This window comes from Prionailurus bengalensis, chromosome C2 (genome assembly GCF_016509475.1).
Source record: "Prionailurus bengalensis isolate Pbe53 chromosome C2, Fcat_Pben_1.1_paternal_pri, whole genome shotgun sequence".
Lineage (NCBI taxonomy): Eukaryota > Metazoa > Chordata > Mammalia > Carnivora > Felidae > Prionailurus > Prionailurus bengalensis.
The window spans coordinates 157,634,138-157,650,029 of NC_057350.1; the positions used below are offsets into that span (position 1 = coordinate 157,634,138).

A 15,892-nucleotide genomic window follows, 5' to 3' on the forward strand; every position below is an offset into this window, starting at 1 on the left:
AATTAGTCACAGAAAGACAAATATCATATGACTGCACTCATATGAGGGCTAAGGGAAGGGAAGCAAAAATAATATAAAAACAAGGAGGGGGACAAAACAGAAGAGACTCTTAAATATGGAAAACAAACAGAGGGTTACTGAGGGGTTGTGGGAGGGGGGGATGGGCTGAATGGGTCAGGGGCACTAAGGAATCTACTCCTGAAATCACTGTTGCACTCTATGCTAGCCAACTTGGATGAAAATTAAAAAAATAAATTAAATTAAATGGCAAAAAAAAAAAGAAGAAGAAGCCTTGCACGCCGGCGTTCTTTCTGGGAACCGTGCCGGTCACTGTATGAACAAGCCTGGAATAGCTTGCCGGACGATGAGAGGGACGTGGCCCGATCTCCTCTGTCACCTCAGTGGACAGGCCGCCAAGGTCCAGGAGCATGGCCTCCTCGCTGACCGGAAGGGCGTGCAGCCGTGAGCAGAACCGCCCAGCCTGCCCGCGCTCCAAAGGGTGAGCTGGAGGAACGGGCTGCTGCCCGAACGCCCGAGCCTCATTCTTTCTGCCTGGACCACTTCTCCTTCTCCGGCAGAAGAGCAGACATCAGGGCTGCTGAGGAGGAAGAGGCCTGTTTTGCCTCACGCAGCTCCAGCGCAGGCCACACTGGCGTCCGGACGTGGCTCTCTGGGTCCCCACAAATGCTGAGTGGGACCCGGGAACCTGGGTGTCGCCGGCACACGTGTGAGGACGACGCCCCCTGGCAGTGTCCGAAGGGGACCCGGGATCAGGTCCTGAGGACTGCAGCCTCGAAGCTGAAAGAGAAGCCCCGGGAAGAACAGACGGGGGAAGGAAAGGGCAGAGGGCTTTCGGCGCCGAAGTCAGGGGAAGGGTTTCCAGGGAGGGAGTGGTTCCTCATGTCAGACGTCACCGGCCAGGACGGTAAGACAGACAGGTCCTGAGAAGCATTGGGGGGACATTGCAACGTGGGGGTGCTGATGGTGTTGGCAAGGACAGCTAGAGAGGAGTGTGGGGGCAGAAGGTGGTTCCTCCCCGTGGGGCTCCACTCCGGAGTGAGTTCTACCGACCGGGTCCTTTTCCCCACAGCTCCAAACCTGGGACAGGTACCCCACCTCTGCACTCCCACTACAGGCACTGAATACATACCTTTAACTTGCATTGCAACCCACTTCCGGATTTGCACAGATTTCTGCGTATAGACTCAAGACCGACAGGCCCTCTATAGGATGGCCATTAGGTCTAGAAACATGGAGACCAGTATTCGCACTGAATATAGCTTAGTTGGCTGCTTGGTTGCTTTATGTACTTGCATACTTACTTACTTATTTATTTTTACTATGTTCCAGACTTGACGGGCCACTTCCTCTTGGGATGAGGAGACGGTTAGGAACCACTAGACGCTGAATATGTCCAAAACAGAGCTTCTGATCCCCGCCCGCATCCACGCCGCCCTGCTCCAGCCTCCCCACCCCACAGCGTCCCCTCTGTCAGAAATTAACCACGCCCACCCCTCCCACTGCGCAGGCCTGACTCTGGCATCCTCCTTGACTCCTTTCTCTGGAACACCATGCCCGATCCTTCAGCAAACCTTGCCTTTTCTTTTCGGTACAAATCTTGCACTTCTCTGCCCCACCACCCGAGCTCACAGTTACTCGCAGGACTGCTATAATAGCTTAGCTTCCCATCAGGAATTTCTGCATAAGCTTTGCCCTCCTATAATCCAGTCTCACAGAGACATGAGCTTATAAACCAGGTCCATTCTTTCACTCTCTGCTTAACAGCCACCACTGGAATGACGAGAAGCCAAATTCACCACCCCCTGACTTGGGGCCACACTCTTCCCCCACACTCTCCCCTGGCTCACAGGATCTTTTTCTCTGGGCCTTTGCACTCGCTGCTCCCTAGCTCTGGAACATTCCTCCTCTGGCTCTTCACATGGATAACTCGGTCTCAGCCTTCAGGTCTCACCCAACGGGCACCTCCTCCTAGAGGCACCTTTCACCACTCCTTACGTGGTGGTTTAAATATATGTCCATATATATTTTTTTTTCTTTTTTTTTGAGGGAGAGAGAGACAGACAGAGGGAGTGCAAGTGGGGGAGGAGCAGAGAGAGGGAGTGAGAGAGAATCCCAAGCAGGCTCCACACCCTCAGCATGGAACCCGACCAGGGCTTGAACTCACGAACTGCGAGATGGTGACCTGAGCCGAAATCAAGAGTTGGTTGCTTAACTAAGCCACCCAGGTGCCCGTGTCCAAACATTCTTAACACTTCTCCCTTCAAAAGGCAGAATCTAATTCCTACCCTCCAATCAGGGACTGGACTCAATGACTCTCTTTTCACCAATGGAATGTGATGAAGGCAATGCTATGTGACTTCCAAGGCTAGGTTATAAAAAGGGTAGTTTCTGCCTGGCTCTCTCCCTCTGGGGAAAGCCAGTGCCACGGCATAAGGACACTCCAGCAACCTACAGAGAGGCCTGTGTGGGGAAGAACTAAGGCCTCCTGCCAACGGCCAACATCAACCTGGCAGCCGTGCAAGCCAGCCACCGTGGAAGGGTCCTTCTCAGCCAGTCAAGCCTTCAGGTGACGTGGCCCCGGCTGACAGCTCGACCATAACTTCGTCAGAGACCCCGATCCAAAACCACCAGGCCGAGCCAGTCCCAAATTCCTGACCCACAGAAACTGGGAGAATAATACACGCGGACCACTGTTTAAGCCACCCAATGTTAGGGTAGAATTTGTTACATGGCAATAGGTAATTCTTATGCCATACAAGATAGCAACGCCTTTACTCCCATGCCTTACTTTCCGTCACATCATCATGTTTATTCTCTTCCCAATTGTTATCACTATCTGAAACGAAGGCATTTATTTCTTAATTGCCCCTATTTCTACAAAGGTCTCAAGGTGATACCCAAATTCCTTGACACACGAGGCCACGAAACCACCTTTCCAAATGGGCTTCCGACCACTGCCTTCCCGGCTCCTTCTGGGGTGGTTTCGACTCCACCAACCAGTTCTCCAGTTCTCTGGACGCCAGATGCTTGTGCGACAACTCAATTATGACACCGTCTACCTAGAGCTGGGTCAGATCCCACAAGTTCAAAGGGCTCAGACCCACAAGACTGCCTTCACTTCAGATACCAGTTCCAAGTCTGGGGTCACCCATACTTCTGAACTACCAGCTCCAAATTGGGGGGTCCCCATGACCTCCTCCTCCTCAGGTTCAAGAATTTGCCAGAGCTGGTGCACAGAACTCAGGAAAGCATTTTCCTCACGTCTGCCCTCTCCAGGCACACCTTCTAGCACCTGAATGGGTCCACCAGCCCAGAAGTTCTAGAGTTTTTACAGAGCTCCAGCTCCCAACCCCCACCCCAGAAGTCAGAGGTTGGGGTGTGGAACTCAAAGTTCCAGTCCTTGAATCATTTGGTCTTCCTGGCGGCTACGCCCCACCGGTACCAGAAAGACCAAATGATGAGGGTGCTGGAAATTTCAAAAGCAAGATGCAGAAACAATTTAAACCTACGAAGGGATTTTTGTCAGCCCTTTGCTAGAAATTCTTGGACTTTGTGATTTTTTTTTTTTTTTTTTTTTTTTACGTCTTGAGAAAGGGTACATTGGCCTCCAAAAAATAAAAAAGTTACTTTTAGTCAGTATTCTACTCTGATTCTTAGCTTTCAAAGCGTAGTTCCGGTTGAGGAAAGTGGGCCATCATCCCCACCCTTCTCATCATCGTGCTGTTATGCACCCCGACCTCCCGCGAGTGGCTGCATGGCGCAGGAAGGCTGCAGCGGGTGTCGGTAGGAGACTCGTGCACACCGAAGGAAGGGGAGACCGACTGCCCGGATCCAGTGCGCTGGCAGAACATGGCACTGGGATGGCACACGGTGACACGGCCGAGGCGCTGAAGAGCACTGCCCATCGGAGGGAGCCTGTGGTCAGATAAGAGTTCTGTGCAGACAAAACACTGGCCTGAGTCTCTCGGGCGCATCAAAACACGCCTGACTGCTTCCCACTGAAATCCCAGTTTGATGCTTGGGCACTTAACCAGAAAGCCACAACCAAATCAGAAGTGAGTTTTTGAATCTCGTGAATCAGCCTTATCAGTGACTCCGTTCACTAAATTAAGGCAGTTTCTTTACGGCAACCGAAGAGCACAGGCCCAGAGGCCGGAACAGGGCCTCTCCAGTCGGGGAGGGTTGAGGAGGGCTAGTGTATCCAGAGGCAGGGGCTTAGGAGTGGCTCGGGCTCCAGGTGTCATTCGGCGCCCCTCCCCCACCCTCACGTCTGCCCATCCTCCCCCAAGTCAGACCTCAGTGCCCCATGGGGGGGTGGGCTCTGTTTGTTCCGCATCGCGGATGGCTCAGAACCTCAGGGGCTGGCCTGGGAGCGTCCTCAGTAACAGGGGCCACTGCGCACGCCGGGAAGTATCAGAAAGCAGCATGCTCTGTTTTATGGGCATGTCCTCTGACCGTCGGACCCACACAACCCAGGTCCCCAAATCCTGCGGATGGACCTTCTTGCCTGCTTTACCGAGGTGTCCCTCACACACAATCCACTCACGTCAACTGCACAGTTTGGCGGCTGTGCGACCATCCCCACAGTCAACGTTAGAGTATTTTCATCCCTCCAAAAGGAAACCTCGTACTCTTTAGCATCCCTCCCCATCTCTCCCCCCACCCCCACCCCCGCCTCTCCCTCTCCCTCCTCTAGGCAACCACTGATTCTCTGTCTGTACACCTGCCTATTCTGGACATGTCACATAAATGGAATCTGCCATATGCATGGTTTGCGATTGGCTTCTTCCATTTAACACGCCGTCAGGGTCCGTCCGCGTTGTGACATACATGACTGCTTCATTTCTTTTTCCTGTCAAATAATCTTCCATTGTTCCATATATAACAAACATCTCGTCTATTCGTTCATCAGTGGATGGACATCTGGGCTTTTCCACCTTCTGGTCGATTCTGGATAATTCTGGAGGGTGCTGCTGGGAACATCTGTGCGCTCGTTTTTGAGAGGACGTGCGCATTAGATGGGCTTGTGGGGTTCCAAACCCTCTGATGCATTTGTAAATACTGTATGTGTATACACCTTCCAAACACGAAGGTGTAGAACGTCCACACGTGAAAAGCCCACGTGCACATGCTCAGCACAAGCTCCTCGCAGATCCCGTACAACGCCACCTGCCTTTCCGTGCGGGCCTGCGAGTCAGACCTGGGGCTCAGGGAGCTGTTCTGTCGCCTACTTGTGCTCCTCACGCAAGATCCTTAGCTCTCCTGACCTGCTCGTCTACAAGTTAGAGGTAATGACAGGACGTCCCACTACACCTACTCTTTTTTTTTTTAATGTTTTTAATTTTTTTGAGAGAGAGAGAGAGAGAGAGAGAGAGAGAGTAAGTGGGGGAGGGGCAGAGAGCGAGCGGGACAGAGGCTCTGAAGCAGGCTCTGTGCTGACAGCAGAGAGCCCAGTGTGGGGCTCGAACTCACAAACCGTGAGATCGTGACCTGAGCCGAAGCCGGACGCCCAACCGACTGAGCCCCCCAGGCGCCCCTACACCTGCTCTTGACGATTACATAGGCAGTGCCTCTAAAATGTTGAGCTCAATGCCTGGGTCAGGCACTCTTGGCTGTGACACCTTCATGACCTGGCCAAAGTGAACGCCCTGTGCCCACCAAAACGGTCTCCTGCTTTTCCATTTCTTCGCCTTTGCATCTACCACACTCCCGCTTGAAATCTCCCCCTCCACCACCCCGACAGAACTCCCCCTGGCTCTGGCGACGTGCCATCCATCTGTCGGATCGGCCTCCACCCGAGCCACCCAGCCCTTCTGAACATTCCTGTAAATGGACACGTTCTCTTTCTGCTCAGCACCTCCCGGAAGTTCTTTCTCTTAAAGCACTAAACTGGTGAGCAATGGTGTGCTTCTCATCTGCCTTGGCCCAGTACCCACGGCGCCCCGCCAAGCCCCCCATCGCCAACATGGCTGCCTGAGGGCCTACACTGTTCCCGTCTGCTCCCTTCCCAGGGGCTCAGCAACACGGGCACCTGTGTACCCTTTCACCTGAGGGCACTTACAGAGCAAGCAGGCCCCGGGAGGCGGGCAGGATGGTGAATAAGCTGAGCACCTTTTACAAAACGCCCCTCCTGAAGCTTGTGACCCTGTGGGTGAAACCGAGGTGCCAGCCTCAGTGTGACGAGTCTGGGTGGGGCACAAGGGGGCTCAGCGGAGGGCGGGGCTGGTCCTTTCCTGGACTAAGGGTCTAAGAAGCTTTCTCAGAGGGGTTAATGCCAGTCTTGACAGATGAATATGTGATGGCAGGGTGGGCCGTGCGAGGGACTGACAAAGCCTGAACAAAGGAGATATGTGACACATCAGGACACTGAGAGGGAGAAGGGGACAAGGAAGGAGGGAGGAAAGGAGGGAGCAAGGGAGGACGAACAAGCCTACTGGTTAAAGTGGGAAGATCCAGGGAGGGTTTTACTTTGTGTTTGGGTCCTAGAGCCTCCAGGTGTCACTTCTTGGCCACAACCTGGAAGGTGACGGAGAGACCAAAAGGCTGACAAAATGCAGTATGAGGAGATATAAGAACAGGATCCTGGTCCGGAGGAAGAAGGTAGGGAGGGGATTCAGAACTGAGACTTCCTCCTAGGGCCACCGGGCAGGAAGTGAGGGTAGAGGCAGAGAGATAAGTCTGACAGGAAGCTGAGGGAACAAAGGAGTTACACCTGATAACAGACGAGGAGGGTGAGTGGGTGGGGGAGGAGGAAGGTGGCTTAGGGGAGAAGCGAAGGCTAGAAAGACCAGCTGGGGAAGGGGGGAAGAGAGACCAAAGACTGCTGGGCAACGGGGGGCCTCCGGAGGCTGGAGAGAATGTGGGGATCCGGGGTCCTGATGAACGTGCTGGAGAGAACCCCCAGCAGTGCTCAGTCACTGGTGAACGAGCAAAGGTCAATGGCGGGCCCACTCAGAGTGGAGGATGAACAAGGAGATGGAGTGGAAGGTCAAGGGGGCCAGTGATTGAGGGCTTTAAAAAGAAGGATAGTGGTGAGTTTCAGGTCATCAAGAAGACCCAAGAGCAGGCTGGGGAGGCTTGAGAGTTTGGAGGATAGAAACATGTAGCAAGAGAGAGGATATTAAAGCTTAAAATTCTGGAGTGTGTTCACCACGATATACCATATGCCGGGTCATGAAACAAGTCTCAATGAACTTAAGAAGATTGTGAAACCCTCACTACAATTTAATTTGGGAACATTTCCATCGCCCCAAAAAGAACCCCCATATCTACTTGCAGTCACTCTCCATTCCCACCACCATTCCCTGCAGGCAACCAGCAACCTACTTTTTGTCTCTATAGATGTGCCTTTTCTAAACTGACTCCTACAATAGATGGTCTTTTATATCGGGCTGCTTTTACTTAGCATAATGTTTTTCAGATCCACCCACACTGGAGCTTGTATCAGTAGTCTGTTCTTTTCTACTGTCGAGCACTATTCCTTTGAATGGATATACCACGTTTCATTTATCCATTCACCAGTTGATGGACACTTGAATTTCCAGTTTGGGCTTATTACGAATTATGCTGCTCTGAATATTTTCATATAAGTCGTTGGGTAGACATAGGCTTTCATTTCTCTTGGGCATATACCTAGAAGTGGAACTCCTCAGTCCTATGGTAATTCTGCATTTAACCTTGAAGAAATTTCCAAACCATGTTCCAAAGTGTTTGTATCATTTTACATTCCCACAAGTCACGTAGGAGGGTTCTCATTTCTCCACATCATTGCCAACATTTGTTACTCTCCATCTGTTATTATTATAGCCATTCTAGTGGGTGTCAAGTAATTTTTCACTGGATTTTGATTTGTACTTTTTTCTTTTAAGTTTATTATTTTGAGAGAGAGAGCACATATGCACATGTACCCCCACGAGCAGGGGAGGGGCAGGGAGAGAGAATCCCAAGAAGGCTCCACGCTGTTAGCATAGGGCCCGACATGGGGCTCAGTCTCACAATCGTGAGATCGTGACCTGAGCCAATATCAAGAGTCAGATGCTGCACCCACTGAACCATCCAGGTGCCCCTGATTTGTACTTTTCTAATGATTAATGGTGTTGAGCATTATGCATCTTTTCATGTACTTATCAACCATTTGTATAGCTCCTTTGGTGAAATTTTCAGTTTGTGACCGGGTTGTGTATCTTCTTATTACTGAGTTGTAAGAAGTCTTGATGTGTTCTAGATACGAGTCCTTTGCTAGGTACATGATTTGAAAATATTTTCTCCTAGTCTGTAGCTTGGATTTTCATTTCCTTAATGATATCTTTTGAAGAGCAAACATTTTTAATTTTGATGAAATCCAATGTATCAGTTTCCCCCTTTAAGGATCACGCTTTAGGTGTCAAATCTAAAAAGTCTTTGCCTAATCCAAGGTCATAAAGACTTTTCTCCGTCTTCTAGAAATTGTATAGAGGAATTAAATTAGAAATCCATAAAAATAAGACATACTGAAAAAAAAAACCCACAAACAAAACATACGGGAATTAAATAACACATTTCTAAATAATCTACCAGTCCAAGAAGAGACAATTAGGTAAATTAGAAAATATTTTAAACAGAATGATGTATTTCCATAAACATTTAAAAGGCAAAAAATATAAAAGGGCATTTCTTAAATGTTGCGCGTATCATTTGCCCTCTTCTCTTTCAGCTATTTACATACTTTTCTTCTCCAGAGTCAAAACTCTCAGCAAGAACGTTTATATTCAAGTATCCTAATTTACGTCCAGGCGTTCGTTTCTTTGCCTTACGCTCCTCAGTAGCATGCGATGCAGCCTGTGGAGGCTTTGCTCCACTGGCAAATACTTCCCGGGGGTCCCACTGAGCTCCTCGTGGCTCAATCCAGTAGAAGAAGAGCTTCTGTCTTCCTCTTTCTTGTCTCCTCGGCAACACAAATGCCAGCTCTCCTCCTCACTCTCTGCCCGCCATGTTTGTGCCTCTCTGCTTCCTTCTCCACCCCTTCTCCTTAGAGGACCTCCTCCATCCCACGTCTTCAATGGCCATCCACACGCAGATGATCTCATGCATATATTCCCAGCCCAGTCCCTCCTCTGACTTCACGCACAGGGCCCACAGTCCTCCGCCTGCACCTTCGCTCAGCTGTTCTCAAAGGCCTCTGCAACTCAATCTGTCCAAATCCAAACTCATGATCTCCCTCTCCCAGCCCAAGTTTTCTTTGGAAATCTTTTCTTTCAGTCAATGGTGCCATCCGCCCAGCCACCAGCCTGGAACCGAAGAGGCATCCAGGGTATATCCAATCCATCATTACATCTCATTGATTTAGTTTCACGTATCTCTCAGATAGTTGATATCCTCTCCATCTTAGCTAACACCATCCCTGTCTCTCCCCGGGACTACGGTCCAGCCACCTGGATAGCTTCCCCCAAATCCACAGGCACCCTCACTCAACCTGGGGTCAGAGAGGCTCGTCGCATCACAATCATGTCATGGCACTCTCCTGCTTCAAAGGCTCTCACCATAACGACGAGACATTAATGTGGTGTAACTGGCCTATTCCAATCTCATCTCTACCCACTTTCTAGTCTCTTCTCTGAACCACACTCCACCCCCAGACCATGTATTTGGGTCCTTTACTGGTTCCTTGCGCCCCTCATTTCCCCCCTAACCAACCACATGGCCTTTGCACATGCTATCTCTCCTGCCTGCAACATGTTTCCCTCCCCCTTTTGCCATGGCAATTCCCACTTATCCTCCGTATCTCTGTCACGCATCACTCCTACAGGGAACGCTTCCCTGACCTCCCTGACAAGGTCAAACACTCCAGTTATTACCAACTCCCATGTTTCTTTTTAGCACCCACTGCAGCTGCCATCTTGCCATTTCATTTGGGTGACTGTATGATTTGGGTCTGTCTCCCCAGTTAGAGTGTAAGTTCCATGAGGGCAAGTCCCACAGTTGGTTTTGTTCATTGTTGCACCCTTAGTGCCCGGCACGAAGCTTGGGCACATAGTAGCCACTGGAAAATACTTGTTGAAGGCATAACTGAGTCATGGTAAGGTCATCCAGGGTGAAAATGGGACTGAAAGGAAGAAGACAACGGCGAAGGAAGACACGTGGATGGCTTCAAAGAATAAAGGTGGGGGGTGACCAGTCAGGAAAATGGCCAAGGAAGAGGTGAAGATCACAGAGCCAACGGTGGGCGCCCCCAGGGTGCAAGGCTGTATGAAAGTGGAGTGTTGTGGGGGTACAGAAGTAGGCATGGACAAAAGAAAAGCAAGTTCTCCCAGAGACCCACCCCCTGCCTGGGCCAAATTTTCTTCAAGAGAAACAGAAAGTGTCCCTCATAATCAGTATCCAAAGGGCTACGGTTTTTCTTAGGGGAAGCCGGAAAGCCATCACTTGCTAAAGGAAGTTGTCAGTCAGTGACAATGGGGCACACGGTACGCATTCTGGCTGGCCATCGAGTCCCCGAAGGTCTGCCAAGGTGCCACTACGGAGGACTGGGTAAACGAACACAGAAAGCTCTCTGCTCCCAAACTGTCACACAGCGTCTCATCAGCAGCTCTTTTTGGTTCTTTATCAGAAGCTGAAAAGCAGATCTTTGAGGCTCGAACTAAAATACTTTCCATGAAGACACGTACCTTGGTCCATCCAGAAAACTGGATAAAGGTGTCCTGGGGCAAGTCTGGGATCCCGCTGGGAATAGAGAAGTTCCCCGCGTAAAAGGCCGGGAGTGTGTAGTTGGACGAGTGGTGGGCAAAGGCTTTGTTATCCTGACGGCCATGGTTACGGCCATGCCAGCCTCCCAGATGGCTGCGCACTGCATCCTCGGTGTCCAGCGGGAAGATCATCCAGTCCGTGAGGACACTGGAACCGAGGGTCAGGTTAGAAATAAGACCCTGTAAAGGAGAAACAGTAATGAGCTGGGGTGGGAAGAAAAAGGCGTCAAGTGTCTCTGTGTCCCTACCCTGAATTCTTAGGGAAAGCAAACTGGGATATGAAACACCAACAGCAAATGAGACTCAAATGAGGTGCACACCGAAGTGGCATCTTGCCTGAGGCCAGAACTTTCGACCCCGTGCCCGCCATGTTGAGTGCTTGGTTCAAAGTCATCGCTGAATGGAAGGGATGATGGAATCTATGGAATGGGAGAATGCATGGAGTCAGGAATGCAGAAGGTGTAGTGGGGGAGGGGGGCAGACCCCGCCCCTTCATATAACCAGGAGCAAGTCTTGGCATTGAGCCCCTCAGCAGCACTCGGGGATGATCGCACCGAGTCCGTTCACCGGCTGGGGAACTCAGTGAGGCGGCGTAAACGAGAATACTTTGATATCTGGGAAAGGCTAGACACGAAGTGATGATAATGGTGACCCTCAGACCTGCATGCTGGAGTTGCTCTATTTGTCTAGCGGGTTAGCGGGCTGGGGCGTCCCTGGCCCCATCGAGGCCTATGCTCACGGCTTGCCTAGCTTCCTCTTCCCTGCCTTTTATGTGGCGAACTTCTCTCCATTCCCACTCAGGTCCCAAATTTCTCCCAGGCCACCTCTCGATACCCAGCCTCCACTGCCCACTTAGTAAATCCAATAAACATTTGCCAGGCAGCCATGTGCCAGGCTCTTTGCTGGGCACTACGGCCAGAGACTACACAAGAATGCCTGTCACTGCAGGGGCCAACGTGGCCTGTGACAGCCAAGCAGGAAGGCCACTAGCCACAGCCTGAGCACAAGGACTTTAACCGGGACATCTCTACTGGAGACAAAGGTGGCCCCTGCACGGTCATTCCCTAGGAGTGTAATGGCCCTGCCTCTGAGCCGCATCAACGGGGTCAGGAAACAGTCCCACACACCTGTTCTGGCCTAGGCCGAGTGATGCCATAAATCTTTCCATGGGGGCCTGCTGTCCTCTAGCAGATGAGAACTATCTGCGGGGAAGCCTGTATCTCAACATCCTTGCAGCTCGCGGAGCCTTGTGCAGAGCATGAGCCTAACAAACGTTTGCCGAATCATGCTCTGAAATTGTTTTCCAAGGAAAAACGTTTGGGCCGGGGCTAGCCACCCGGACACAGAGGAACCAGCAGGGGTGAGAGGCCACGCACCGAGGGAAAAGGCTTCCTACGCCTCAAGGCTTCGTCACAGACGGTCCACACCCAGCAAACGGGGCCGACCAAAGGCTAGGCTGGCTTGGTTGGCCACGAAGCCCCTTTCGAGAGCTAGGTGGGCTTTTTTAAGCAAAGGAAGAGCTCGGTGGAGAGGCTTCCTCCTTCTTTCTACAGGATGACCGAACCCGAACACGAGGGAAGGGTTCTCTTTGCAAAGCTCAACTTTCTCATCCTGCAGAGGAGGGCAGGTCCTCAAAATACTCGAGCTTTGAAGTTGCAAAACAAATCACAGCAGGTTCAATCACCAAACTTGGCCAAGTGTGTGTGTTTTTAAAAACCGCTTCTACGTGAACAGGGCTGGAGGAGAAGAATGTACGTGCGAGAGTTTTTAAATGGCTTTACAAAGACTTCCTCGGGTGGCACAGACACAGTCCTATCGACCTCGACAGCGAGGCTGGTCCTACCTTGAAATCATTGATGTATCTGCCATAGTTCACACGCCCCATGTTCTCCACCAGAAGGTCCAGAGTGGCTCCGGCTTGCCCTGTTATGTTCAGAGTGATCACGTAACCTCGCTCCAGGACTCCCTGGGGCACCTGTGGGGTCGGAGTCCGGTGGGAATTAACTGAGGTGAGAAGGGCAACAGAGCTCGGCTGGCTCAGCCGTCACACTCATTTTCCTGCCTTGAGGTGTCACCAGACTCGGGAGACAGTGCTCTGCTGGCCCCTTTGCCAAGCCACCGGCCAGGTGGCCAAGTTCCTCCAAACACTGCTTCCAAAACAGGCAACCCACCAGGCACAGCTCAGAGCAAGGGAAGGTCTAGGCTGGCTTCCTTTGCTCTGGGATGTTTGCTGCACGTCTACTTTCTTCTTTTAATTTTTTATTACCTTTATTTATTTTTGAGAAACAGAGTGAGACAAAGCATGAGCAGGGGAGGGGCAGAGAGAGAAGGAGACACAGAATCCGAAGCAGGCTCCAGGCTCCGAGCAAGCGGTCAGCACAGAGCCCGATGCGGGGCTCGAACCCACAAACTGTGAGATCACAACCTGAGCCGAAGTCGGATGCTCAACCGACCGAGCCACCCAGGCGTCCCTACTGCATGTCTACTTTTAATAGAAAGGGAACGGACCCGACAACTCCGGTGGGGGGATTCGTACTACGGGAGCCCCTCCGTGTTCTCACAGCACAAAAGGCAGTCATAAAAAGTGGCTTCTAAACAACGTGGAGAGATGAGACAAAAAATCAGATAAATGAGATAAAAATCAGAGAGTTAGGCGGAGTAGTCTCACCTCAAAATACCTGATAGGATGCATTAACCACGAAAATTATATAATAGAATGAGAACAAACAACTGAAGTTATACTGACTAGAATTCACGAAGACGACCCACCCCTAAACTGGAATTCAACACACAACGGCTGTCAGTATATACACGGGCAACATACACATGGTGTCCTAGAAACGATCTCCCGTTGAAATGAAAGCCTTTGATCACAGCAGAATGCAAACATTTTAATTTAAAAATTTCTGAACAAATTTCCACGGTTAGAAAAATCTCTTCATGTGTTTTTTCACATGATTATTCCAGTGGAAGGAATGGAAATCCTCTAATGTTTCTTCCCTGCGCTGTGAAACAAAGTTCTTTGTGTACTGTGGCTACGATTACCACGAACAACCCTTCTGCATAGAATTTCTCATGCAGGATGATGGCACAGAGTTAAACGAATCACGGCTCCCGCGTGTTCAAAATGGGGCCTGTCCTCCAGGAGCAAAGGAGACATGGGTGACGTCCTGTGGTTGGCCAGAGAGGACGGCCTGGGCTGGGGAGACCAGGAAGGTTTCCACGAAGGGGGCTGGCTTGAGCGCACCCTTCCAGGTGCAGGCAGAGGGAGCAGGGGTGAGGCCACATCAGCAAGCAAGGGCCACAGCTAAGGGACATCGAGAGGAGGGGCAGAGCCGGAGTGTAGAAAGGTGCGAAAGGCCTTGAATGCCCCATTTCCAAGCACAGACCACACATCCCCCTGTTGGGGCAGACACACACAGCTCCGAGACAATTCTTACCCCGTCCACGGCGACATAGGCGCGGTCACGGACTCCATTGAGGGGTGATGACAGGGGTGTGGGGTTGCTGCAGTCTTGAGGAAGCGTTGTTCGGTATAGCACGAAACCAAAATACTGGTGACAAAAAGAAGGAAGAAAAATACATCACTCTTTCAAAAAAGATAGCCTGGCCACCTCGATCTGTGTGAAAGTGCTGTTTCCAGAATCGTAAGGAATAAAGTGTTTCTCTAGCCTCCAGCAAAAATTCAGTCTGAAAGAATTGGCTTAAATTTGTAGATCATACACTCTCGTAGCAGTCACAGCAAGGAATCCGGAAGAGCATTTTATCAGACATCCCTTTCCCACACAAGGAAATTTGCCCAGAGTCACTCAGGGGGATCCTGTCATACATATCAAGAGCTTATTTACATTACCTCAAAAACACAACATAACACAGCAAAAAAAGGCAAACAGGGGGCCTGACTGGCTCAATTGGTAGAGCATGTGACTTTTTAAAAATTTAAAAAATGTTTTTAATATTTGTTTATTTTTGAAAGAGAGAGAGACAGGGTGTGAGTGGAAGAGGGACAGAAAGAGAGACAGACACAGAATCCGAAGCAGGCTCCAGGCTCCGACCTGTCAGCACAGAGCCCGATGCGGGGCTCGAACCCACGAACCGCAAGATAATGACCTGAGCAGAAGTTGGACACTTAACCGACTGAGCTGTCCAGGCGCCCCTCGGTAGAGCATGTGACTCTTGATCTCCGGGTCATGAGTTCAAGCCCCACATTGGGTGTAGAGATTATTTTGAAATAAAATCTTAGGGGTGCCTGGGTGGCTCAGTTGGTTAAGTGTCCGACTTCTGCTCAGGTCATGATCTCACAGCTTGTGGGTTCAAGCCCCGCATTGGGCTCCTGTGCTGACAACTTGGAGCCTGGAGCCTGCTTTGGATTTTGTGTCTCCCCCTCTCTCTGCCCCTCCCCTGTCTGTGCTGTCTTTCTCTCAAAAATAAATAAACATTAAAAAAAGAATCTTGAAAAAAAAAAAAAGAACAAAGCCAACAATGTTGGTGAAACATTTTCCAGGTTCTTGGGCTAAATGTGCTCTAACATACAAAACAAGAGTCAATCAGAAACTGTTTAAAGTGGAGGGACGGGGGTGGCGGGAACAGAGACGGTGAGAGATGAGGGTGTAACCGGTTGCTAAGTCAGAAGCCAGAGATGCTGGTACCCCTGGTCCGAAAGGAAGGCCCCAGACTATCAGCCACGGCAACAAACAGCACCCTTGGCCTCAGCTGGTGACTTTCCTGCTCTGGATGTTAGGCAGGGTGAGTGGAACCAAACCTTGTCATCCAGGGGGATCCCACAGACATCCAGTGTGGGACAGAGAAAAAGTTCCTCACGTCTAGAGCCCAGAAAGCAAGGGAGTGTATGTCAGCAAATGTGAGGGGGATTTAGAGGCGGTGAAAAAATAAACACGTTAACCCATGTTCTTGTGTTGCAGGAAAGGGCTGAACTCAAGAAATGTCACTGGGGCCACCACCCAAGGCTTTATGCACAAGGGTGCCCTCCCTCCCAGACCCCAAATCTCCACCTTTTTCTTGTTTGTTTGGTTTTTTTTCTATTCAAAGTAACTGAAGTGGTAAGTCCTAGCTCAGAGGCTGAGGAACACTGAGGAAGGGCTCCCAGGAGGGAGCAGAAGTCATAGTGCTCCCTGCAAAGCTGGCTGCGG

The 15,892-nt window shown here is 50.7% G+C and overlaps 1 protein-coding gene across 3 annotated transcripts in view; it reads right to left on the minus strand.

Annotated features, from left to right (window-relative positions):
* Positions 1-15,892, minus strand: part of GLB1 (galactosidase beta 1) — an 87,524-nt gene that overhangs the window by 9,011 nt on the left and 62,621 nt on the right. For all 3 annotated transcript variants that reach the window (XM_043595853.1, XM_043595854.1, XM_043595852.1), the window contains exons 13-15: positions 14,183-14,296; positions 12,586-12,717; positions 10,665-10,922 (exon numbers count right to left, since the gene is read on the minus strand). In XM_043595853.1, the coding sequence (XP_043451788.1) occupies positions 10,665-10,922; positions 12,586-12,717; positions 14,183-14,296 (504 nt within the window). The remainder of the gene's footprint in view (positions 1-10,664; positions 10,923-12,585; positions 12,718-14,182; positions 14,297-15,892) is intronic.